The sequence below is a fragment of the Eptesicus fuscus genome, chromosome 9, assembly GCF_027574615.1.
Source record: "Eptesicus fuscus isolate TK198812 chromosome 9, DD_ASM_mEF_20220401, whole genome shotgun sequence".
In the NCBI taxonomy this organism is placed as follows: Eukaryota; Metazoa; Chordata; class Mammalia; order Chiroptera; family Vespertilionidae; genus Eptesicus; species Eptesicus fuscus.
Window position 1 is genome coordinate 22,740,923 of NC_072481.1, and position 27,627 is coordinate 22,768,549.

General features: G+C 40.7%; 1 protein-coding gene across 1 annotated transcript; it reads right to left on the bottom strand.

Annotated features, from left to right (window-relative positions):
• CLSPN (claspin) lies at positions 1-26,922 on the bottom strand. Its single transcript, XM_054721150.1, has 25 exons — positions 26,797-26,922; positions 22,101-22,209; positions 21,114-21,568; positions 19,985-20,146; positions 19,298-19,375; positions 18,899-18,971; positions 17,892-18,000; positions 17,137-17,714; positions 13,663-13,854; positions 11,652-11,875; positions 10,562-10,740; positions 10,396-10,448; positions 9,680-9,879; positions 9,203-9,357; positions 8,398-8,624; positions 7,734-7,845; positions 6,346-6,421; positions 6,024-6,124; positions 3,827-3,991; positions 3,599-3,720; positions 2,931-3,058; positions 2,484-2,589; positions 1,853-1,935; positions 1,447-1,608; positions 1-1,152 (listed from the first exon to the last, which is right to left on the bottom strand). The coding sequence occupies exons 1-25, from the start codon at positions 26,818-26,820 to the stop codon at positions 1,042-1,044; spliced, it is 3,984 nt and encodes a 1,327-aa protein (XP_054577125.1). The 5' UTR covers positions 26,821-26,922; the 3' UTR covers positions 1-1,041.
• Positions 26,923-27,627: the final 705 nt, after the last annotated feature.

Here is a 27,627-nt window from a genome sequence, read left to right on the forward strand (position 1 = left end):
TTAGGGGCAATCAGGCAGGCAGGCAAGTGGTTAGGAGCCAGCTTATTGATTTGAGAGAGAGAGATATCAGTTGCCTCCCACATGTACCCTGACCGGAGATTGAACCTGAAACCCAGGTATGTGCTCTGACCGGTGATCAAACCCCTAACCTTCTGGTGCACAGGATGACCCTCCACACTGAGCCACACCAGCCAGGACTCTCTTAACAATATTTTGATTAAACTCCATGATGGTCTTCTCTCAAAATAGGTAATGAAGTATTAAATTGTCCACTGGTTATACTTCTTTTTGTCATGATGAGAAAGGACGTCCTTGAACAAGTGTTTCAAATTGAGAATTTAGTCCCAGGAGAGAGCTCTCTGTCCCATGGGATATCTCATGTTGCATCTTCATCCTCATATACCAGAAAATTGGGGCCAACGTCTTTCTGACTTGGGTACCAGTGTGAGTCCATATGATAAAGGAAGCAAAGGTTTGTTGGACACCTGGGGCTGTCTTAGGAAGAGGAAACAGGAAAATGGAAGGGGCAAGACTAATGGACAGCCCAGAGGTTCCTAGGTTCTCTAAGAAGTAGCTCTTTCACCGGGTCCTGGTCACCATGGTATAGATCTGAGGGGCGTGAAGGAGTCATGCTGGTACTGATAGTCACTGCTTTCTGTAAGTTTCTGTAATGCCACGCTTTACCCTCCTCCTCTTCCTCTAAAGTCTAAGCCCTCCTTTCACAAAGAGGTATCAACCCAGGAAGCTGCTAGGATAAAATGTCAAATATTTAATGAAGGAACTAAGTCTTCACCCAAGTATCCCATGAGTCAATGTTGTAAACACTGAAGAATTAAGATTAGTGGCCAACCCAGGAAATAATGCTGGGACAGGAAAGAGATGTCCAGAGCCATGCCGTGGAAAGAACTGGAGTCTCTGTCGACAATCTTAATGCATCGATTCTGAAGGAAGGGAAGGCCCATCCATGTGAGCATCAATTCCAACTTTCAATGCCAGAACTTCTCAAAGCAGTCTCAAAGTAGGCACTGGCACCCCATGGTGTTAGCTTTCCAAGTATGTGAAGATGCTCTGCTTCGATCCTGAAGTGCTATCACCTGTTTTGAGGCGCTTAGGTGAAGGCGTTCTCATTATGGATGGGCCCTTTCTCCTCACCTGGAGAGCAGAGAGAGCGTCATGGCCAGCTCAAACCCTCATGCAGTGCTTACCTTCAATCAGCTCTTCAGCTAATTTAACTCAGAGTTAAATCATAAATGATTAACGACAGAAAAAAAAAAAACAAATAGAAATGCAAATTTCAAAACTGATTACCCATTGGGGGTAGCAATCCCCTTGTACCTTACCGAGGAGTGCAAGATTAACACCACAGCATAAGCCTTTATGCCGGAAATACATATTTTTAAAATTAACAAATAAATAAATTCTGCTTTCATTTCTCAAATTCCCTACCTGAGGCTTAGACGATTCCTTTGCTGTCTCAGCCTTGACAGGAGAAAGGGTATGGAAGACAAAGTTTCTTGAATTTCGGGGAGCACTGGGGTTGAGGTCAGAGAGGGCAGCCAGTTTCTGAAGTACAGCTTTGGGCTGGTTTAGCAATGAGCCTGTCTTTGGCTGGGGAAAGAAGAGTCATCTGGTATCAAAATCCAAGTGCCAAAGAAAGAATGAGAAGTCGCTATCTCCATGAGGGGACATATTCCTACCCCACTCGGCAGAAGAGAAATAGCAGGGTCCTTTGCCAGGTACTTCTATTTCCTGCAGCCACCTCCCTCCCCCAAGGAGAGTATTCCCTTAGCTTGACCTGGGCCTTTATAACAACACAGATCATGATGTCAGGCTAACAATGTCCCCAACCAACCTGGTGGGCACTTCCCGGTCTGATGGCTTCAAAAGGATTTCTGAGTAAAGGTGTTGATTCTTGTATAACCACGGTGCGATTGGCTGAAAAGAAAAAAATACAGACAGGCTTGTTCTGGGTAAAATTAGGCAGAATTACTTTTAAATTCTCTTTAACTAAACCAATAAACTAAAACCACAGGAACTCTGATTACTTTATAATGGTGACTTGAAACCATAGCAAGTGGCTACAAGAAGACAGCCAACCAAGCTGAACTTATTGACTAATCACTAACAGTAATAAGAAAAAACAAGAATGGTAAAAGTGTGGAGGATGTTTAAGAGCTTCAGCTCTGGAGTTAGATGTATCTGGCTTCAAATTCCAGCTCAAACACTTAGGTATTTAATCCTGGGCAACTAAATAAAAAAATCAGAATTCATTCCTATGAACTATTTTAGAACATAAAGCAAAACCAGCTATCTACACTCATAAGTACAACATGCACAGCCCAATAGACGAAGATCTAAGAACACTGTCTCTCCCCACTTCTTTAAGACAATATGAGACACAGGCCCATGACTAAGCTACAACAGCCGCTGAAGGTTGGAGTCATCTCCAGGGGACTACACCCTGAGGAGGACCAGAAGCTCACCATTTTTCTGCAATGCTTTGGCTGTAACTTTCTTGGCCAGCATCATAAACTGACTGTCTTCTCCAATTTCTTCTTCTTCTTCAGGTACAATTTTCCCCTGCTGTGCCTTTAGATAAAAGTCGGCATTAACAGAAGTCCACAACTCCCCCCAAATAATTGGCATAGCCTGGATTGTGAAGCTAAGATACCTGGGATATCATTTGTTTTCCTTTTTTGCAATCTTTTCTTACTTTAGACCAAAAAAAATATATATATATATATATATATTTTGGACAAACAAAGATATGCCCATGGTGAACCTTCTCTAAGCACAAAAGGAAATTCAAGGATTAAAAGGAACAGCAATATGCTGTCCAAGACTTTGAAACTATTGTGACAAGCTAGGTGACTAGGTCCTCTCCTCATACACGAGGGTCAAAAGAGGCGAATTTCTTGCCAACTTCCTACCTGGTCCCGAAGCCACTGCTCTCGTTGAATTCGCTCCTTCCTCCATCTGGCTTCTGTCTCATCAAGCTGTTCCTCGATCTGCTCATCATCAGAGTCTCTGTGGAACAAGTCCATCTGGGAAGCATCATCTAAAGCAAAGAGGTAAGGCTATCAGCACTCAGTAATTCCCATAGGAGAGGACACCTGGACAGACACAAATGAACTCTTAGCATTTACCATATACTGGCACAAACTCTTCCCATTCACTAATAGAAAATAATGGTTACAACCAGGTACTTCATAACAGCCTGCTACGGTTTTGATTTCCATTGTCATCTTAAACTGGACAAACATGCACATTACACCATCTGCTTTCTAACAACAACCAAGCCTGGCCAGCATGGCTCAGTGGTTGAGCATCAAACTATGAACCAGGAGGTGATGGCTCATAGTTACTGAGCTACCTGGCCAAGGCCTTATCTATCTATCTATCTATCTATCTATTTATTTATTTATTTAAGCTTGATTCCCGGTCAGGGCACATGCCCGGTTGTAGCTCAATCCCCAGTGGGAGAGTACAAGAGATAGACAATAAATGATTATCTCTCATAATTGATGTTTTTATCTCTCCCTCTCCCTCCATCTCTGAAATCAATTAAAAAAAACACAAAAGACAACTACCAAGATACCTATGTTTTTCCATCGAAATTTCCTCGTTCGTCCAGGACCATCACTGTGCAGATCCCCATCAGCAAGGTACCTCTCTTGGTATAAACGGAGCTGTCGCTTATCATCATCCAACATTGTTTTCCTACAACAGGAGAAGTATGGTGTTCAAATCGAGCACCACTATGTCTGGTTATAGGGCTGCCTTAAGACATATCCCATTACTCAGAAGGGCTTGTTGGGATACTGACATGTGTATTTTCTTTACTTGACTCTGTAGTTCCTCATCAGAAGGAAGTACTTCATCAATTACGTCCTCTTCATATTCATCAATCTCTTCCCCATCATACTCGTCTTCACTTCCCACATCACTCCCTGACACCTCGGCCTCATCCTCCAGGTATCTCTTCAATCTCCTGGAAAATAATTTTGAAGAATAGAGAATGCAACAATGAATACACACAGAATATGGAAGCAATGAGAAAACTAGAATATAGAGCCACCTCAAATAATATTATGTTTAACTTTAAAGTAATACATTTTGATAATACTTAAAAGTCTATCATTTCATAGTATTGTGTGCCAGTAACTGTGCTTTACAGACATCATTGCATTATCTCAGGAGGGGGTACTATTATTCCCTTTAATTTACAGTTGAAGGAACTGAGACTCAGAGAATAAACTATTTACCCAAGGTCACACAGCTAGGAGGTAGCAGAGCCTGGATTCAATCAGGTTGGTGACTTTAAAGCCAGAACTCTCAATCTCTTCTATATTTGAGACATACCTGCTAGAAGGTTCAAACTATCTTGTTTTTTAAGCTCACCAGCTTCAGGAGACACAAATGTACAGAAAGGAAATAGACTTGGATCTCTTACAGTCCACCAAGACCTCCAAGTTACAGGCATGATTGAGGCTCAGAGTTACATTTGTTGTTTCATTTATTTATGCATTCACTGGTTTAGTCTTTTATGTGCCCTGACCCGGGATTGAACCCGCAACCTTGGCAGGGGGACGATGCTCTAACCAACTGAGCGACGTGGCCAGGGCCTTATTTATTTATTTAAGCTGAGTTTCTCTAAATCCTAGCATTTCTGTAGAATTCTTTCAGGGGCTACTAGCCACTAAGGTTCCCAATCTTTCCATCCACCCTCTTTGAGGAGTTCAACTTTTAGCTGTCATTCTTTATAAGATTTCATTCAGATTCTGCAGTTAAATATGGTTTAAGATCCACTGCTTTAGAAAAAATCTATAGATGATCCAAAGCTGTATGAGGTAGTTAATTTGACAGGTAATAAATTAGAACCCAAAACTGATCTTGATAGAATGGAATGATGGGTTAAGAACAATAATATAAATCTAATAGCGGTCAATATGATGTCCTATATGTGAATTCCAAAAGTCATCCACATAAAATATAATACTGAATACCTTTTGAAATGTTCTTTATAAAACTTATAACATCCTGGGAAATTGCTTATGGATAGGCTAAGTGGGAAAGAAAGCAAAGCTGTAAATATAAAAAATTGTACAGATTCCAACTATATCAAAATATATGCATAAAAAAGGTGATGGGGCAAAAACCACCCCATCACTTTCATAAAGATTCTGGATGGTGAACACGGACGACTTTTAATTTAATCTTTCCATATCCTTTTAAATATTCTAAAATAAATGGCTTACTTTCATGATCAGTACAACAAACTAGTATGAAGAAAACCTGGAATGACAGTAATTCATAGGGAAAAAGATCCAGGGAATCTAGCTGACTACTAGATCCTCAGAGTCTACTGTGACTCAGCTTTTATGACCTTTGGTTACATTCTAAGGCAGTGATGGGCAACCTTTTGAGCTTGGTGTGTCAAACTTCGCCAAAAAACTGAGCATAATTCGGGTAGTGTGTCACTTTGAGGAAAAAACTAACTCCAAGACTCTAGTCGCAAATGTTTCATCCTCAGGAGCAGCAAATGTTTCATCCTCGGCATGCGGCCACGTGTCATCAGAAATGGCTTCGCGTGTCAGTGCTGACACACGTGTCATAGGTTCGCCATCACTGTTCTAAGGCAAGCATGTCAAACTCGTGGCCCTTTGGCCCCTGCTAGCCTTTGAGTTTGTCATGCTTGTTTTAAGGAGTATGCTATGCATCCAGAACAAGAAATACGGCCCGACACACTTGAAGGTAAAGAGAATATCCAGTATGTGAGGAGTATGGAAACAATGTCATGTGGGAAACAGCTGAAAGACCTAGTATACCTCCTTAAGTATAGAATCACTTAAGGAAGACATGACCATCTTTGAATACTCAAGAGCTAACATGTGAATGGATTTTATGCTAACCACAAAAAGAAAAAACAGAACCAGCAAATTTAGATAAATATGTGGCAAGCTTCTAGTACAATTCAACCTTCAGAACCTTCTAGCAACTGAAGGAATGAATATAACACCTACATTTGCCTTTTCAACTTCTCGGATTGCCTCAGGAGCTCTTCTTCGTCATCCTCGTGGTCGTCCAGGGCCTCATGTTCATTACCAGAGTCACTGTGTTCATCCTGCAAAATCATATGGGATCACACCACCCAAGGCCAGGCAGAGTAAAATGTGTCCCCAACTAAAACAGGGTTTACGAACTTCTGCCCAAACATCTTATTCTACGAAATTGCTTCTGAAAGATGCCGAGCTAGAATTTTTAAGAACTCAGACTAGGAAAGAAACCCATATAGCAGCACTATATGAAGTGCAGTTATGATTACTTTGCTCCCTTCAAACTCACCTCATCACTACTGAACTCATTATCATTTGGGACAAGCCGAAAGTCTCCAAATTCCTCCTCTTCACCTTCTTCTTCCCTAAAATGCAAATCCACAAATCAGTAAGTTGTTGAAAGCAAACTAGAAGAATTTAAGAATTGAAAATATTTTAAGACAAAATATCTTCAAGAAACAGGAAACAAGATATTTTGCCTTTAATTTAAAAAAAAATTGTGATATAACACATAACGAATTTACCACCTTAATCTTTTTTCAACATTTTTTATGTTTTTCTTTAAATTGATTTTATAGAGGAAGGGAGAGGGGAAAAAGAGAAACATCAATGATGAGAGAGAATCATCGATCAGATGCCTCCTGGGGACCGAGCCTGCAATCCAGGCATGTGCCCTGATCAGGAATTGAACAGAGACCTCTGAGCCACACCAGCCGGGCCCATTTTTAAGTGTACAGTTCACTAGTGTTAAGTGCATTCACATTGTTGTGAGCTAACTTTCAGAACCCTTTTCATCTTGCAAAACTAAAACTCTATAACCTTTAAACAACTCCTCATTCTTCCCTCCCTCTACCCCCTGGCAATCATCTTCTACTTTCTGTCTCTATGAATTTGACTATTCTAAGTGCCTCAAATAAGTGGAATCATATAGTATTTGTATTTTTGTGATTGGCTTATTTCACTTAGCATAACATCCTTACAGTTCATCTAGGTTGTAGCATTTATCAGAATTTCCTTCCTTTTTAAGGCTGAATAATATTCCACTGTGTATGTATATAACATACACACAACACATTTTGTATCCATTTGGGTTGTTTTCACCTTTTGACTATTAAAAATGATGCTGCTATAAACATGGGTACAAATATCTGAGTCCCTGTTTTCACTTCTTTTGTATATAAACCCAAAAGTGGAAATGCTGAATCATATTCTATTTCAAAATTTTTTTTTTAGGAACTGCCATTGTTTTCCATAGCAGCTTATGTTTATATTCCTACCAACAGAGCACAAAGATTCCAATTTCTCCATATCCTCACCAATAGTTGTTATTTTCTGGAGGTGTGTGTGTGTGTGTGTGTGTGTGTTTAATAGTAGCCATTCTAATGGGCATGAGGTAGTATCTTACCGTGATTCTGACTTGCATTTCCCTAATTATTAGTAATTTTGAGCACTTTCATGTGCTTATTTTTACCTTCCCCCCCCCCTATTCTCCACCAACTAAATAAAAGCATTATAGTTTCCTTACATACAAATATAAGACTCAGATTCACTGCAGTGCTCTCAAACAAGATAAGAAGCCCCCATGATGGCCGGCTGTTGCTAAATCCAGAGAATCTGACCCCAGAATTTATCAGAAGACCAGGCCTTCCCAAGTTCCCACCAATCACTGAGACTCACCTGTCTGTTGGGAAAGAGCCTGAACAAAGAGCAAGTGCTTCTTCCATTGGATCATCCATGCTGCTCTCTTTCTCCTGTTTATTTAACTCTGATGGAGCCAGAGCAGAGTCATCTACATCACAACAAAGAAAAAGATCTGTCACCAAGGAATGACAGCTTTATCCTCTTTTCCCAGCCATCTGAGACATGCCAGCTCAATACAGTTCTAAAGTACGCTTGCCAAAAAAACCTCACCAGCTATTCATTCATTCAACAAATCCTTATTTAGTGCTTACCATGTGCCAGGCACCAGGGATACAATAGTGAACAAAACAAAGATCCCAACTTCCACAGAGCTTACATTTTAGCAGGGTTGTCAGGGGGAAGAGAAGGTGTGCAGGTAAGAACAACAAATTAACATTTACATTAAGTTTACTATACACCAGATACTTTTCTAAGCTTTGCACAAATATTAAGAGCAATCTTAAGACGACACTTTACCACCCTAAGAAAGTAAGGGCTCTAAATGTCAGGGAGCTAAACTGTGAATTCAACCTACATAAAAGAATCCATCGCACTCTGTTTTCTGCAAACTTTTCACCCAAGAGTAAGGGGCTTCTTTTCAAGGATACTGGTTTAAGGTAGTTGGCTGTGGCAAGCCTGATGCACTTTGTTGGATATTTACCCTGAGAGGCGAATTTTCCTGAACAAAGATTCAGAAGTTCCTCCATGTTCTCTTTCTTGTCACTCTTCCCGGGAAGAGCCTTCTCCGCCTGAGAAGTGAATTTTCCAGTGCACAAATCCAGCAGCTCATCCATGTTAGCATCCATGGCATTCTCATCCATATTGGCCAATGGCAATCGAGGTTTCAAAGCTTGGTACTGATTCCTGTGGTTTCTAACATTTAAGAACCTACAAGCACAATGTAGAGTGTAAGAAATGCTCTAGGGAGAAAAACAAAGTAGTGGGAGAAAAAGCCAACTCGTCTCCAATACCGAAGTTAGAAGCTGAATCCCAAACCAGAAGACAAAAGATTCAACCTTCAGCCTTGTGACAGTCTAAAGAGGGGAAAGTTTTACGAAAGAATAAATGCTATTCAGAAGGTAAAGGGTAAAGGGATAATTTTGGCTTCCGATGATGCTAGAGTAGGGCTTGGTGTTATGGCCATGTAATGCACCACAGGCCTGTCAATTTTCAATCCCACCCAACAATCATAACATAGTAGGATGGACACATAAAATTCTGATGCCTTTACAAGAGCTATGCATTTCAAATGAGGCAGAGATTGAAGGATGCCAGCAAGGGCTATTTACATTTCACTTTCTGGAGAGACTTTGTTCAAGCTTGCAGAATGTAATACGAATGGTCTGTGCATCTTCTCTTTCTCAGATGAGAAAGCACAGATGGAGTGACAGAAGCTCACTTTATTTTTAAACAAAATTAAGCAGTGCCCAGCGCCTTCCCACCCACAAAAACATAAAACTACCAACCCATCTGCATCCAACAGTTGGCTCTGCGTGTCATCTTCTAAAGAGAACTGGAAATCTCCTGCTCCTAGGAAAAGTGTCTTAGGCTCTGGGGAGGCGTTATATAGATCCTGGGAATCCTCTATGGGAAGTGAAGGCTCAGACAGCTTTTCTGAACTCTGGCACCAAAATAAAACCAAACAAAAACATAACATTTTACAAATATCATTCACTGTCATGACAACAACAGAAGTTGCTATTTGCAATATTTAATCTGTTCTCAGGCAACTGCAATTGAGGAGGACAATGAATAGCCAAGAGAAGCATAAAGAAAAATATCTCCAAGAAAGTAAGAACACTGGATGAAGCTTGTTTTTAATACACCGGGTGGATTTTTAAACTGAACACACATAATGGGGTAGGAGTTGGTTGGCTCAGATACATTTTCCTTAGCATGGTGGGAAGCAAAAGTGGGAGATCAGAAAACCATTACCATCTTACCTTAGAAGCTGAGCTGATCAAACTGGCTCGAAATAGCCCAGGGGAAGGAGATCTAAATCCTGCTGCTAAAGGGGTAAAACTAGTCCCAAGGCCTGTTTGTCTGTTGCAAGGCTGATAGGATGGAATTGTGGAGCCAATCAATTCAAAGCTGCTATTGTGGCTGCTCTCCTTTGTTAGCAATGAGCATGAATCCTCTTCATCTAAAGAAAGAGAAGTCACTTTTAGGTGTGTGATTCTGGAAATAGAGTGGGTTTGTTTAGGAAAAAGAATTGAGGAGGAAACTGTCAGGTAACATTCACAGGCAAGTCTCTCAAATATGTTCCCAAACATTAAGTTAATCAAGGCTTATCACTCTGAGCTAAGTAACACCTGAAAGTTCCGTCTGTCACCCTACCTAATGCCTATGATCAGTCTCTCCATTATCCAATCACTTACACATCTCCCTCCGATCTACATGGAAATGTTTCATGGTTCACACAATCAATACACTTAACTACAGACCTATTAGATGTCCATGGTCAACTATAAAGAAACTGCATATAAGTTTTAAAAAACCAGACCAAAAAAAAAAATTCTAATTCATACACTGCTTTCATTGCCACATGTAAGACTGGGAAAATTCCACTAGGGTTCAAAAAATGGAACCTTATGGAATCATAGCCGTTAAGTATCAAAAATGAAAGATCAAACAGATCTGTGAAAGAGTCACTACTTACCCAGTTTGCTAGGCCTTTTGCTTGAGTTTTCATCTGTTTCTGATTTTTCTTCACTAGGAAAGTAATTACAAAACAAGAAAGTAAACTGTTTGAGTATCTGTTCCTGCTTCTTACTAGAGGGGCAAATCCAAGGGAATCTTATCTTTCCTTAGAGAGAATTACTTACTCCATCTTGGAAGAGTTGTCTTTAAATAGGAGAACGGTAGAATCTGATGAGAGAGGCTTAAGAACAGACGGAAGGCCAACTGACTTGCCAATTTCACTACTGTCATCATTGTTTTCTTTGTCCATTTCTTTCTCATCTTTGGTTTCCACTTCTTCATTACCGAGAAGGAATTCTGCTGTCTTTATCAATCACACCACCCCAAAACAAAATAATACACGTCAAAAAATTTTTAAAGCAAACACACTGTTGGCCTGAAATATGGCTGCTTGGTCACATCTTATATCTGAAAAGGTAAACCTGAAAGAAATTGGGTCCCACCATTATCAATAATATAATTCTCCCTTACACTTTTAGAGTTCTTTTATACTTATTTTACCTTTAACCCTCCCAAAATTGCTTTAAAATTATGAAAGAAAACTGGAATTAACATTTTATTGAGGCAACGAGAGGTTAAATGATTAGCCTGAGATTGCAGGATGACTACTGACCTAAAACCAACTACAGACTGTGACATGCTACCCAGTTCAGCCATTGCTTTCTTCTTTCTCTCCCCAGGCTAACTACTAACCAGCTCTTTGAAGTGATTCCAGTGTTCAAACAAGGAAGCTTTTCATTTTTCTAATACAAAAAATCGTGTCATCATCTATGTTCCCTCAGCGGAGGGTGAGAGACCCTACAAATAACCTCCTCAAACAAGAATGCAATTAACACAGGAAGGTCTCGGCCTGCCTGAGAAGAATTGATTCCAGGCCTCAGCTTGGCCAAGGTTAAAACTGCTTTTTATTCTGAACAAAGAAACCTAAATAAACAACAAAGATAAAAGTCCTTATTCACTCAAAGCCATTTCATACCAGCATTGTGTTACATAATATAAACTAACACAAGCCATGGCTCTGAGAACTGTAGGTATTCAATGCTGCCAACTAAACTGAATGCACTAAGACTGAGGTACACATGAGCTAGCTGCATTCATGTCTGCCCCCAAAATCTCTTATACAATTGAACATGCTTATTATAATCATTCAAATCAGATTCTTTTTTTTCCTTATTCATCATGACCAAGTAACAAAATTACATAATTGCCAGAAACCTCGTGACTGCCTTCTTCCTCCTCTTCCTCTAACTTATCCTCTTCCTCCCCTTCTCCATCTTCCTCAGACTCATCCGTCATTTCTTCCTCTTCCTCCTCCTCCTCTTCTTCAAATCCATCTTCATTATCTAATTTAAACAATGCCTGGCGCTTCTGGCGCTCCTCTAACCTTCGGAGTTTCATTGCTTCTTGCAGTTTAGCTTTCAGCACCTGAAGCTTTTCACCTGAACAGAAATATGAAGGCATGCGTTAGACATAATGACTGACTCCACACATCAATAATGGAAGTGTGCGTTTTAGGCAACTCCAGGAGTGTTCTAGTCACATCCCAAAATGGCAGAGATCTTAGTACTCTAGGCTTTTGTTACTTTAACAAATGGGGATTATTATGAAGTCAAGTGTAAAAGAGAACTTCCAGAATTATGTTCTACACTCTGGGATAATATACTATGCAGAGATCATAAATTTGTTATTAAAAGGGCAAAAAAAGGGAGGAGGAGTGGGACTTCAATAGTCTCTGGCTCAGAAGCCATGAAAGAAAACATTGATAAATTGATCTATTTTGAAGAAAAAGAGAAACAATTCAAGAGTAAAATGGGCATAGGATATGGACTGGGAGTTCACAGAAAGTGAATATATTGTTAATAAATAAGTTAAAAATAATGTTTAACCTCACTTCTAATTAAAGAGCTACAAATCAAAATAAAGAGATACCATTTTTTATATATTTAGCAAAACTTAGGTTTGATAATATGAATTAACAGGAGGAAACAGAAACTTTTATATTATTCAGAGTATAAATTGGGACAACTATTTTGAAGAACAATGAAATGATATACATCAAAATTTGATTTCACTGTAAGAAATTTTGCATCCAGATATAGCAACATATATCTCATACTAGGAAGTACCTTATATGAAATACCAAAAACTGGAACAAATAATATGTCCATTAATAAGAGTATGGTTAAACAAATCATGTTATACTCATACAATGAAATTTTATGCAGCTGTTAAAAAAAAAAACAACCCTCAAAAGCAACAAAATGTGTATCTGAACTCAGGGGTTAGGGGGTCTGGATTAGGCTACTGGTTCTAGTACTTGAGAAGGTTGTGTAAATGCTTTGTATATAATTTCCTCATATATAAAATAAGGATACTAATACTATTTTCTGTAAAGCACCTAGAGCAATGCCTGGCACAGAATAAATATTCAATTTCTGTCAATCTCTGTCTGTCTGTCTGTCTCTCTCTCTCTCTCTCTCTCTCACACACACACACACACACACACACACACAAACAATGGTATATACATATGAATTTTCCTAGGACAAACAAAAAATTGTTAACAGTTGCCTTTGGGAAGACTAATACTAATTTTTCATTTATATCTTTTTCTCGGTGTTTTAAATTTTTTCTATGTGACACATTACTCATATTTTCAAAGTGGGAGTGGGAACAACAGACCCTCCCTAACACAATGAAAACAAAAAAGCAGATTACAAAGCAGAATGAATGGTGTTATCACATTATTGTTTTTTTAAAACAAACATGTAACTAGATTTTAAAAGGATACACAGAAAACTGTAGAACTTTTGTTTATTATTTTCATGCGTTTTCTACAATAGATATTTAGTTTTTTTAAAATAAGACAAAGGCTATTTTAAGGAATAAAGTCATCTTACCCACCCCACACCTCTAGGCAATGCTACACATGAATCATGCTAGAGGTACTGCTGTCCACTCTCCCAAGTCTTCAAGAAAAAAGATTCTATCACTTTTTTAAAAATTTATTGATTTTCAACAGAGACAGAAAGAGAAATATCGATTTGTTGTTTGACTGATTCTTGTATGTGCCCTAACTGGGGACTGGACCCACAACCTTGGGGTGTGGGGATGAACCAACTGAGCTCCTCGGCCAGGGCCTGTAACTTTTCACTACCGTCTCTTCAGTGGCATTAAGAATGGTCAGAGTACAAGGCACAAAGAAAAAAAAGGTCAACTCAAATACCTGGTTTTGTGTGGCTTACTCCATCCAGCTTCTCAGCTGCCAAAGTCACAGGTACCACATCGGCCTTCAGCTCTTCCTTACCATCAGTGCCCACCTCTTTCACGACGATGCTCACATTTACCTTCTGAGCAGCCCTGGGTGTGGCTGCGGGATTAGCATGCTTCCAGAAACGCTGCTTCAAGGCTTCCAGTTCTAAACCCAAGTGCCAACCAGTATGTCAGTTTGCCATGCTCAAACTCTTTCCTTTATGATTTCAGTTAGGAATTATAAGCTAAGTTTTTTAAGAAACATAGTTGTAAGAATGTTGTAAGAAAAAAACACACAATGCAGAAACACCAAACATCCTTTGCTACTAACACCACTGTGAATTCATATAACTTAACCCAAACTAATGGACTGCTGCAATTCTTCTTTAACATACTTAAAAGTCATTTAGGGTAGAAATTTACAAATGAAGTTTCTAAATATGTGCAATTCTTTTTTTTTTAAGTACAAACTGGCCAAAACCGGTTTGGCTCAGTGGATAGAGCGTCGGTCTGCGGACTGAAAGGTCCCAGGTTCGATTCCGGTCAAGGGCATGTACATTGGTTGCGGGCACATCCCCAGTAGGAGTTGTGCAGGAGGCAGCTGGTCGATGTCTCTCTCTCATCGATGTTTCTAACTCTCTATCCCTCTCCCTTCCTCTCTGTAAAAAAAAAAAAAAAAGTACAAACTGATCGGAAAAATGCCATCATTCTTGATTATTCAAGGGCTCCTTTTTAAAAATTCCCTATTTGGAACATTTCACTATTTATTGAAAATCTTACTAAAAATGGGCAAGGTCAATTAAAAAACAGAAAAAAAGAAAATGACAATCCAATCAGTGATGTAACTCAGCAGCAGGACTGGAAAAGTTTTTTGGTGAAACTGTTATGCTAGCTTAGACAATACAATCAGAAAGGAAATTCTCCTTAAGGCTGACCCTGAACCACACCCAACTTGTATACAAGACAATTAATAAAGAATCAACACAGTAGGTACTCAAAATTAAGTTTCTTCCCTTTCCTGTCTCTCAGTCTAGGACTACTTAAGGTAACTTCTGGTTCCATACAACAAAATTTAGCAGTGTCTAGTATACCAAGTACTCAAAAAATGTTTGTTTTTGCCCTGGCCAGTTTTCTCAGTGGTTAGAGTGTCAGCCTGAGAACCGAAGGGTCTCAGGTTCAATTCCCAGTCAAGGGCAAATACCTCAATTGCAGGTTCCATAGCTCCAGTTGTGGCACGTGCAGGAGGCAACCAATCAATGTATCTCTCACATCGATGTTTCTCTCTCCCTCTCCACTCTCCCTCCCTTCCACTCTCTCTAGAAATCAATGGAAAAAATAACCTCCGGTGAAGATTAAAAAAAAAACACCAAAGACGTTTGTTCTCTCTCTTAGTCTGGAACTGTTTAGATAATTTCTAGTCCAACAGAACAAAACTTTCACCATGACATCCTGGTTCATAGGTTGACCCTCAACCACTGAACCACACCGGCTAGGCTGTTACACAACTCTTCCCTCCCACCTTCTGTTCTGGTCAAACTGACTTACACAACTTCTCAATATGTACCATTCTTCCTGTTCCTTCCAAGAATGTCCTCTCCACTTCCACAAAGCCCATCTATTCAATTAACAAAGACTCATTGAGCATATTTTACACACCAAATACTGTGGATAACATAGTACCTGCCAACCATAAACTGCTTAGTGAATCTTGATGTATTAACTTCACTAGTAACACTAGTAAAAGTAGCAGCCACTAGTTGAGTGCTTCTTTATGCTATCTAATTGTATTCATGATTTTAACAAATCCTCTCGGTAGCCTTGTGAAACAAGAGTGCTATTTTTTCTTTTTCTTTTTTTTTTTTAAATATATTTTATTGATTTTTTACAGAGAGGAAGAGAGAGGGATAGAGAGTTAGAAACATCGATGAGAGAGAAACATCGATCAGCTGCCTCTTGCACACCCCCTACTGGGGATGTGCCCGCAACCAAGGTACATGCCCTTGACCAGAATCGAACCTGGGACCCTTGAGTCCAAAGGCCGACGCTCTATCCACTGAGCCAAACCGGTTTCGGCAAGAGTGCTATTTTTTCAATTTTTGTTTTTAAAAGATGGCTTAGAGAGGCCGAAGAGCATACTTAAGGTTAAACAGTAAGTAACATAGTCTAGATTCAAACTCTGGTCTAGATATAAAGCCTAAGCTCTTAATTGTCATGCTACACTGCCTTAATGCAGAGGCAACACCCAATTCTACCTGAGTCAGGGAGTTTACCTAAAGTGGTAATAATACTAGAGTTCTCTTTGAAAGATCATGCATTCATTCAGTAAATATGAATGCCTACTATGTGTCATCCCCTGTGGAAGCACCGAGTATAGAGTAGGGAACAAGTCAGAAGAGCCTACTCAAAGTAGGGGAAGGCAATGAACAAGAAATGACATCCACCTATTCTTCAAGCCTTTCTTTAACCACCTATTGGAAGAAACTTATCCCTCCTCTGAATTCCAAAAGCACTTTATTTTATTTTTAATTTATTGTTATTATTATGTTTTCATTGATTTTTTAGAAAGAGGAAAAAAACACTGATATGAGAGAGAGCTCGCTTCCTATACATACCCCAACTGGGGATCAAACCTACAACCTACTTATGTGCCCTGACCGACAATCGAACTCGAAACCTTGGTTGGACGACGCTCCAACCAACTGAGTTACCCAGCCAGGGCCCAAGGCACTTTATTCTAAAAGTTTCTTTCAGCAAAGAAAGAAATTTTAACCTTTTTTCCCTTTTCTCCACATTATTTAATTTTTTCCATAAACAGTGTAGAATAAATGTCAGATTTCCCTTGTTATGCTCAATAGCATCTTGCATGTAGTGGATAGTTTAGTATTTGTTGAATAGAGTAAAATAAAAAAAAAGAAGAAGCAAAGAAATTCAGTTTTGCAATTTCCCGAACCAAAATATTTTTCTTTAATTGTAAAAAACTGAATAGTAATGCTTTTATGAATGTCATATCATAACACAATAGTAATGTACCTCTTTTATATATTAACCTATGAACAGGCTTCAATTTTAAACAAGGTTTAGAATATTCTGATACACTGCCAAATCTATCTAAATGGGATTCTACCCTATCTAGTACAGGCATACCTCAGAGATATTGCGAGTTCTGTTCCAGAACACCATAATAAAGCTAGTATTACAATAAAGCAAGTCATAATCATTTTGCTGGTGGAGGGTCCTGCCTTCAATTTGTTAAAAAAAAAAAAAATGCAGTATCTGTGAAGTGCAATAGGTGAAGCACAATAAAACAGGACGTGCCTGTATATCTGTAGAATAAGATCATGTGTGGTTATTGGCTTCTCCTGGGTTCCCTGTCCTCCAAAGTGGCATGTAATTGAATGCTGCCTGAATAAATCACTCTGGAAAGGCCCCCCACAACTCAAAGGATTACCTCTGTTGGGTTCAGGTTCTTCAAGTACCACAAAGGAATCTTCATCAGCACCCAGCCGAGGTTTAACGAAAACATCTACTCCCAGTTGCTTAAGTCTATCCAGTGTGAATCTCCTCACTTTCTCAGGTGGCACGGCTGCCGCTGATTTGGTTTGCTGCCTGGGGTCTTCCACCTTCTCATCTGCTTCTTCTGTTTTTTGCAGGCCTTCTCCCTCCAGGGCATCAGGTTCAAGTGCCACACGCCCTGCAGTCTGAGACCCGTCACTGACCTTGTTCCCAAGGAAGCTGGATTCCTGCTGTGCCACTGAGCTGTCCCCAGGAGAAGGTCTAGTATCCCTCTGCTCCTGTTTCTCCTGAATTTCTGGCTCTTCACTTACCATCAGATCTTTACTGCAAGACTCATCTGACCCAGTAGTCATCTGGAGTTCCTTTGAAACTGCAGGGAGTGCATTAGCTTCCATTTCATATCCTGCACCTGTTGTTGGCTCAGAATCTTTGCTCTGATGGTCACTGCTCATCTCAGTTGTGTTTGCAGGGTCTGTGATTTCTTTGTGATGGCTTGACTGATACTTAGATGACCTAGGGAAGGGGAAATAAGCTGGAGTTGAAAGTTATCCTAAATGGGAAACATTCTCATCATTTAGCACAGAATGAACCAGTGAAATCGGTATGAAGGGTGTAAGGAATCTGAACTTTTTGTTTGCTTCAAAATGGAATGTTTATGAAAATTATAATCACAGGAAAGAGGGTTCTTACTTTAGTAGGGCCATGGCATTTCCCTGACAAGTGGGCCGGGGTTTACGTTTGTAGAAATCATGAATGGTTTTATTCTCAGGCATATGATACGGAAGATTAAGTGCAGACTCTACAAAATGGAACAAAACAAGCAAATCTATATACTGTATATTCTGAAATGTCGCTTTATATTCAGTTAACTAAACAGTAAGCCAAAGCCATCACCAGAAATAGAAAACAATCCTGGCTTTAATAAAGACAGGATTTTAGTACAAAAGAAATCCCTAAAGACCAGTGGCTTTTAAAAAAATACTTCATTTTTTCATTGTTGACAGTATTACAGATGTCCCCCAACAACCCCCTCCTTAGCTTTCCTCTTCCTAGCCCCTGCCCCAGCCCAGGCCTTCACCACACTATTGTCTGTGTCCATTGGTTATGCATATAAGTTCTTTGGTTAATCTCTTCCCATCTCCTCCCCTCTACGGGGAACACCCCCCAACCCCCCGCCCACCAAGATAGACCAGTGCTTTTAAACTAGTTGTGAAATCAAACTGATCCAGGAAGTTCTTAAAAAATACAGATTCTTGGACCCCATTTCAAGCCTATTGAATCAGACTTTCTGTGGAGGCTAAGAATTTACATATTTGTCAAGTTCCCAAAGGGATCCTGATGCAGCTGGTCCATAGAAAACCATGAAAAACAAAAAAACCTCCTGGGAGCATTTAAGATCTTCCTTTCCAGCATGTCATCAATTTGGCTCAAATGAACTGAAATAAACTCATAAAACTTGTAAAAAAAAGAACAGATTTTCCTCCTTACCACGACTATAGTTCTGAAAATTTTCTGTTTGTAGTAATGTCCCAGGGGCTTCAGAACAATAGCCATCCACCAAGATCCATTCTAAACTTGATATTACAACCCAATTCATATTAGGAGGAGTGTTAAACAAGCAAAAATCCCCATCTAAATTGAGCTTACAAAGAAATACTGTGATTTGCCTCAAAGTTTACTGTACTGATTTGGATTACCTCGAATAAGGCGCTGAGTCTCACTGTGTAGTTTTTTTAATGCTTCCTTACTTAACTTGGCTGCCTTCCTTTCCTTAAAGAAAACAAAAAGTGAGAGTACATTAATGCTACACATAGACATTCAGAAAGAGAGTTTGCTCTTTCCAAGAAAAGAGGACGAAGAGGTAATAGTAAGCACAAATAAGCTCAATACAATATTAACCCAAGGAGTTCATTCATTTGCAAGTCACAAAGAATTAATTCAATCCAATCCATATTTGTGTCCCTCCCATGTACAGAGCATTATCTTGGGTACCAGGAAAACATGATAAACATGATAAAATATTATCCCTGAGAAATTCACAGTCTCCTGGGGAAAGAGACCACATGACAACTATACAGTACGAGACTCTACCTCACCTTCCTCATGGTGCCTTTTGATAACTCACTTTCTTCTTCATATGAAGAAATGCCACTCTCCAAAGATAGCTGCTTTTTCTAAAAGAGATGACAAGTTAAATAATATGGACAAAAATGAACCTGAAATAAGCTTACTCAAAGATTGCTTTTATGCTCCAACATACATCATGCTACATTAGTAATATGTCAATAATTATCAAATAGAAAATTTTAAACACAGCACACCATAATGCCTAGAAAACAAATTAGATGTCTTAAATGGAGTTTGGGCTCTCGTTTCTTATACCTCTGTGATACATCTTCCCCTAAGGAGAGACAATGATTCCCAGGCACCTAAAGATAATCTTAGGAAAAACAATTATGCTCCCAATCACTCAGGATAACAATGCTTTTGACTGATACGTTTCCTTTATACCCTTCCTAAAACCCTATTGGTTCGTTTCTTAGAGGCCACACAGTTATAAAATTTACATCTCTGCCCCCTTATTTCTCTGCTTCTTACACAACATAAAGTATCTTATTCCCCCTCCCCTCAACATTTCTATGAGGGCAATCAAAATACTAGTTTCTAAACAAGTTAGTATGTCTATCACTTTAAAAAAAATTAAGGTTCCAAAAGTAAGTCAGAAAATAATGCAAAACTCAGAAGCAATAGGGTAGCTCCTACTGCAATAATCTTTTACTTGCCTTGTGTTTTTTTACTTTATTTTTCACAGCTGCCCTTATGGATTCTAGCGACTCTTCATCTTCCAATGCAGAGTTATTTTCCTCCTCCAACCCAGTTTCAAAAAGATCTTCATCCACAAGAAGACAGCCACTATCAGTAAATGGCTGTTTCACATCTTCTTCCTGGATAATGCATAAAGAAAAAGCAAAACCCAATCATTTCAGAATCCAATTTCACAGCACAAGGCTATCTGGATCAGGCCAGAAAAAGCCCATGTTTCACCAACAGACAAATACATGGCATTCTAGAAGATCCTCACTGGTTCCTAACACATAGTCATCCCTTGAAGTCCAGGCTGTGATTTTATGCAAACTGTCCAAAACTAACTTACAAAACAGTAAGTATTTTTGAAGTCAATTCAATACTTATTAAGCAACTAGTCTATAAAACTTGAGGATGGTGTTTTCTAGTTAGCAAGCAAGATTTCTGACTGATAAACGCATGAAAAATCCTTTTTTGAAAATTAACTTTCAGAGATCAGAAACCCATATATTTGGAAGTGTCCTTCATGTATATGAAATGGAAAATGACACCAAGTTTTAAATCACATACCTCGTTACTCACAATGCAAAAACAATAAATTCAAAGCTGTATTCTGAATGCAGAAAAACCTCAAGAACTAAAAACAATCCTTTCCAAAATGTTAATCTGCATTAGAAATAGCAAATTGTTCTTTAAAATGTACCTAATTTGCATGGCCGGTGTGGCTCAGTGGTTGAGCATTGACCCATGAACCAGGGGGTCATGGTTCAATTCCCAGTCAGGGTACATACTCAGGTTGCAGGCTAGATCCTCAGTGGGGGGTGTGAGGGAGGCAGGCAATCAATGATTCTCTCTTAACAATGTTTCTATACATATATTTTTATTGATTTCAGAGAGAGGAAGGGAGAGGAGAGAGAAACATCAACAATGGAAGAGAATCATTGATTGGCTGCCTCTTGCACACCCCCTACTGGGGATCGAGCCCACAACCCAGGCATGTGCCCTTGACTGGAATCGAACCTGGGACCCTTCAGTCCGCAGGCCGACACTCAATCCACTGAGCCAAACCAGTTAGGGCAATAAAAATATATATATTTTAAAATGTACCTCATTTTTTGTTTCCTTCTTTTTTAGCTGCCTAATTTTTTCCATTTTTCTCTCCTCTTTCTCCAATCTTCTCTTTGATTTTACTTTTGCTTTCCCTTCAGTTCCTTCTTTATCACGTACGGGTTTTTTGGAAATCTTTCTACTAGCTGTCAAGTCCACAGAGTTTTCAGATTGACGACCCAGCTCTAAGGAAGATGTCACTTGGGTTTCAAGATTTTCCTGGTACAAAGACTCTTCCTCCTCCATGTCACTTTCATCACTGTCTGCCAGAGTTTTGTACATCCTTCTGGCTTTCCCATTTTTTCCGGCATATAAGTTCTCTTTATTTTCCTCTTCGACAATGTCATAGCTAGCTTTCTCTGGAGAGGCATTTGGTTCTTCTCTTTCAGAATCACTGTCTTGTAGCACCTTCCTGCTTTTCAATTTCTTACTCACAAATATCTCTTCATCAGAATCTGAAGGAAACAAAATTTTTTTAGCAGTCTGCTGTCATTTGGCCTTTCTCCTAGTTCTACTAAACCTATCCAATCATCCAAAAATATATCCAATTATCCAAGTGATATATCACCTTGTAAAATTATGTAACTACCACTAAGAACTGACTGTAGCAAAGCAAACCTAAAAGTACATTTGGAAAATATTTTCACTAGAAAAATGTCTCACTGAAAAATGTAACTACTGTATATATCTTTACAACAGGAAAAGTTGTTCTAATCATTCTGGAAGGTGTTACAAATCCTTTTATTATGGGATGAATGCATTCAACCAGGCAATGTGGTAGCTTCTTAACATTTTATATATTAAGTAATATAACAGAAATTATTATTCTCAAAAGGTTACAACACAACTATTATGCTTTCATAATAAAAAGTTATAAAGTTGGGCATTAATAACCTAATAAATCAAGAGAATAATAAAATTAATCCAACCCACTTACAATCCAAGCCCCCACATTATATTTCTAAATATAAAAGTACTATTACAAACCTCCTTCACTCAAGGGTCCAATTGTTTCATAGCTGCCCTGTCCACTGTCGAAAGGACTATCTGCTTCTTCTTGTGAAATCAGTTTTAAATCATTGATTTCTAGGTGGACCTAAAATAATGAGATTATATTTTGCATTAACCAGCAGGTTACAAAAAGCTCTAAGTACATTATGATACACATAGCATTATGGGATCATCAGGCTGAAATAAGGAAAAACAAACAAACAACAATTCAAGGGTTCAATGAAGAGATGACAACCCTAGCCAGTGTGGCAAAGTGGATAGAATGCTGGTGTGTGCATTGAAGGGCCTCAGGTTCAATTCCGGTCAAGGGCATGTACCTGGGTTGCAGGCTAGATCCTGCCCTGGTCAGACATGTGCAGGAGGCAACCAATGGATATCTCTCTCATATTGGTATTTCTCTCTCTGTGTCTCTCCCCTCCCTTCCACTCTCTCTAAAAATCAATGGAAAAAATATCTTCAGGTAAGGATTAACAAAAAAACAAAAAAAAGAGAGAGAGAGAGAGAGAGATGACATTAAGAATTACCGGACATGCCCTAGCTGGTTTGGCACAATAGGTAGAGTGTCAGCCTGTGAATTTGAAGGGTCCCGGGTCCAATTCTGGTCAAGGGCACAAGCCCAGGTTGCAGGCTCGAATCCCCAGTAGGGGGCGTGCAGGAGGCAGCCGATCAATGATTCTCTCTCATCATTGATGTTTTTATCTCTCCTTCTCTCTTCCTCTCTGAAATCAATAAAAAAAATATTTAAAAAATAATAATTACTGGGCCCTAACCGGTTTGGCTTAGTGGATAAAGCATCGGCCTACGGACTGAAGGGTCCTAGGTTCGATTCCAGTCAAGGGCATGTACCTTGGTTGCAGGCACATCCCCAGTAGGGGGTGTGCAGGAGGCAGCTGATTGATGTTCCTCTCTCACTGATGATTCTAACTCTCTATCCCTCTCCCTTCCTCTCTGTAAAAAAATCAATAAAATATATTTTTAAAAAAAAGAATTACTGGACCAAAATCCAAAAGAAAAATCATTGTTCACCTTTAAAGGATTCTATAGACCCAAATCTTTTTTTTAATCCTCATCCAAGGATATGTTTGTTTGCTTTTTATTTTAGGGAAGAAGAGAGGGAGAGAAATACGGATGTGAAAAACACGGATGTGAAAAACATCAATTGGTTGCCTCTCATACATGCCCCAATTGGGGATCAAACCTGCAACCTAGGTATAATAGTATGCTCTGACCAGGAACTGAACCCACGACCTTTCAGTGTATGGAACAATACTCCAATCAACTGAGCCACACCATCCAGGGCAAAACCAACTCTTTATATTGAATACAGTAGATCCCCCTTATCAACAGTTTCACTTTTCCATAATTTGTTACCCATGGTCAAATGAGGTCAGAAAACATTAAATGGAAAATTCCAGAAATAAACAATTCATAAGTTTTAAATTGCATTCCATTCTGAGTAGCATGATGGAATCTCGCACCATCCCACTTTGTCCCACTCAGGACATGTATCATCCCTTTGTCCAGTGTATCTGTGCTGTATATACAATCCACCTTTTGCTAGTAGACACTCAGTAGCCACCTCAGTTATCAGATCTACTGTCATGGTACCACAGTACTTGTGTTCAAATAACCCTTATCCTATATAATAAAGAGGTAATATGCAAATTGACCCTCATGCCCTCACAAGATGGCCGCCCCGTGCTGTCACAAGATGGCCACCCCACGTCATCACAAGATGGTTGCCACAAGATGGCCACCCCAAGTTGTCACAAGATGGCCCCCCCACATTGTCACAAGATGGTTGGCAGGGGAGGGCAGTTGGGGGCGACCAGGCCTGCAGGGGAGGGCAGTTGGGGGCAATTGGGCCAGCAGGGGAGCAGTTAGGTGTCAATCAGGCTGGCAGGGGAGTGGTTAGGGGCAATCAGGCAGGCAGGCAGGCGAGTGGTTAGGAGCCAGCAGTTCCAGATTGTGAGAGGAATGTCCGACTGTCAGCAGTCAGACATCCCCTGAGGGGTCCCAGATTGGAGAGGGGAAAGGGTGCAGGCTGGGCTGAGGGACACCCCCACCCCGTGCATGAATTTCATGCACCAGGCCTCTAGTTTACTTAATAATATCACCAGACTAGTGATGCTGGCAATTCAGATATGCCAAAGAGGAGCCATAAAGTGCTTTCTTTAAGGGGGAGTGCAGGAGGCAGCTGATCAATGATTCTCTCTCCCTTTCTCTCTGAAATCAATAAAAATATTTATATATTTTTTTTTTAAAAAAAAAGAGAGATGCAATCCAGGTGTGGGACTCGTTATAAGGCAAACTATGTGGTTTCTTTTTTATTTTCATTTAATTTGTTGGCGTGACATCTATAATAATAAAAGCATAATATGCTAATTAGACCGGACAGCCAAACAACCTTCTGGACGTCCTTCTGAATGAAGCTGCGGTGGTGGGTGCTGAGGCAGAGGCGGTTAGGGGCGATCCGGCAGGTAGGCCAACAGTTAGGGGCAATCAGGGAGGCAGGCAGAGTGGTTAGGGGAGATCAGGCAGGCATGCAGAGTGGTTAGGGGCGATCAGGCAGGCAGGCAGAGTGGTTAGGGGCAATCAGGCAGGCAGGCAAGTGGTTAGGGGTGATCAGGCAGGCAGGCGAGTGGTTAGGGGTGATCAGGCAGGCAGGCAAGCAGTTAGGGGCGATCAGGCAGGCAGGCAGAGTGGTTAGCTGTGGATCGGGCCTAAACCGGCAGTCGGACATCCCTCTCGCAATCTGGGACCGCTGGCTCCTAACCACTGGCCTGCCTGCCTGATTGCCCCTAACCACTCTGCATGCCTGCTTGATCGCCCCTAACCACTCTGCCTGCCTGCCTGCCTGATCCTGGATTGCGAGAGGGTGCAGGCCAGGCTGAGGGACACCCCCCCCCCATGCACGAATTTCATGCACTGGGCCTCTAGTTAATAAAATCATATAGGTTTCAAGTATACAATTCTATAAAATATCATCTGTATATTGTATTGCATGTTCACTACCCAAAGTCAAGCCTGCTTCCTTCACCATTTATCCCCCCTTTGCCCTCTTTTACCAGCGCCCCCCCTACCCTATGTGGTTTCTTTAACAATAATTTGAAGAAAACGAGAGGGAGGGGGACCTACAAAGAGTTAAGGTATATACGTAAACTTACATATCAACAATTGCAATTGCAGACTTTCTTTGGATCCTAATTCAGAGAGCATATGTGTGTGTGTGTGAAGGAAATCTGAACAGATTAGATATTCAAGCAAAAAGTCTAAGTGTTTTATGTGTTGTAATAATATTGTGGTTATCTTTTTTGGAAAGGCTCTATGTCTTAGAGATGTATAATGAAATATTTATGGATGAAATAATGTCTAAAATTTGCTTCTAAATAATCCAGTAAGGAGGAAATGGGTGGGGATATAAGTGAAATAAGATTGGCATGATTTTTACGTTTGAAAATTTCTAAACAAAACTACTTTAAAAGTTACAAGTAAAAAATAATATATAAGGAGAGGTGTGTTTGGGTGACTTGGGCAGTTAGTGACCAAGTCGCCCTAGATGCCAGGTCTCCAACCTCCTTGGCGTTCTTAGGGCTCTGAATCAACTTAATAAGGGGGACAATATTAACATCTGTCATGCAATAGGGCACGAGGCCTCACGTTAATGCTTCTCCAACAACTATTAAATTGATTTCAATGCTTGGTACAATTACTAAATAGCTAAAGAGAACATGCACTGAATAATCACCAAGGAGAATCATGTATTTGCTGGTGGTCCTTCCAACAATACAAAACAGTTAAGTCTATTCACTCTGTGGATCCGAAAACTACATATAGGCAGCCACACAACTCAATACAAGATATTGTTCATCATTTTATTCTAGGCAGTTTGCGGCAGTATCAGCAAGGGTGAGGTGAATGACGCTGAGTAGTGCAAGTTCAGGGTCAGATATTGTCTTTATTTAAAAGTTTGTTACTTTCTTCAATATCAAGTCATGGGATTTTCTTTTTGGTATTAACTTTTTATTTTTAATGTTGCTTTAAAATATCATCTTGATTACTGAGTTTTTTGGCGTCTCCTTACATTTTGCTCCCAAGGTGAGTATAGTATCTCACCCTAGTCCCGCCCCGAAAAGAACACAGGACTGTAAACAGTAGTTCCTAAGCCCAATTCCGCCGGCGACCCGCGAGTCACCTCCCGGAGGCCCCGAGCCGAGGACAGCCCCTTCCAGGCGCAATTACGAACTCCCGCCGTCCGTTTACAGAGTCCTGCCCCGCATCCCAGCGGCCCGGTTCGGCTCGGGCCTTCCTCTTTCCGGACGCGGTAAGAGGAAAAGCACCCACGGCAGGAAACGCGCCAAAGGGGAGGGAAGGCGGGACAGACTTGAGGAGGAGCTGGGCGGCCGGCTGCGCGCGCCACAAAGACCCGAAGCAACACGGCCTACTGGACGGAGGCGCGGAAACCCCGACGTGGGGACTGGACCGCGAGATGGTGGGGCCGGGGGTGGGGGTGTTTTCCCTCAGGGACTGCGAGGCCGAGCCGCCCGGTGCACGCCGGGAACTGTAGTTCTCCCAGCCTCCGCGACCCATTCCACCGCACTCGCCCCCCGCCCCCCGTCCCCCTTCAGCGCCGACCTCCGCAACCGCGATGGAGACATTTGCATGAACTCACCTCGGAAGGCACTTCGCCCGTCATGACTTCGGCCTCTCCAGCGCTTTGCTCGGGACGAAACTGGTCCCCGGCTCCCTCAGCCGCGGCGCAGCTGCTCCCGCCGGATTCAACCCGGCAGCGACTTGGGAGCTTTCGCGCCTACCCGGCGTGGAGGCACCGCCCTTGACGATTTGCACCAATCCAGAGGCGGCTTTCTACTTGAGGCCACGCCCCTATTCCGTTCTCCCAATCACGAAGCGCCTTCGGCCAGTCCCACAACTGTAATGTGGGTTGGGTTGGCGGGTCGCGGCCCCTCAGGTCAAGTGAACCTGGAGGAGGCTGAAGGTGTTCTGGCTACTGGGGTGTCGGGCACTCTGGCCTTGCAAGATGGTACCGTTCGAGTGGTGGACTTTGACCTTTGATCTTGCTATAGCGCGATAGTTTCCGTCAAGCAGCGATATGAGGAGTAAGTTCCTGCTCCAGGTAAAAAGTGGGGAGAAAATCTGTGGACACCAGAGGACTCCTGAACCTGTACTAGAGTCCAGTGCTCATGAGTGTTTTCTCCAGGACCATCCTACCTGCTCCTTCTTGTATACGGCACTCATACCAGTGAACATCAAAAGAGAAAAATTTGGGGGGGCTGCTCAGATACTAAGGAATATCCTTGGGTAACTTTTATAATTCTACTTAAGATTGATTCAAGGATGCAGAAAAGACCCATTCATCCCACTCCTAGGCTCTTTGGATAAGGCAGGGGAGGAAAATAAAAAGTATGGAATCAGATAATCCCAGACAATTCTAACCTCTTGTCACTGTGCTGGTTACTATCTTTTAGCCACTCCTGATCCATTC

Bases quoted from the DNA above. Each gene is read 5' to 3' on its own strand.
- CLSPN (XM_054721150.1), bottom strand. From the start codon at position 26,820: ATGACGGGCGAAGTGCCTTCCGAG. The intron at 18,001-18,898 runs GTAATCCAAATC...TCCATTTTGTAG, and splicing joins GACTCAGCGCCTTATTCGAG to AGTCTGCACTTAATCTTCCG. The intron at 3,721-3,826 runs GTCAGTATCCCA...CTCCTGTTGTAG, and splicing joins CAAGTAAAGAAAATACACAT to GAAAACAATGTTGGATGATG.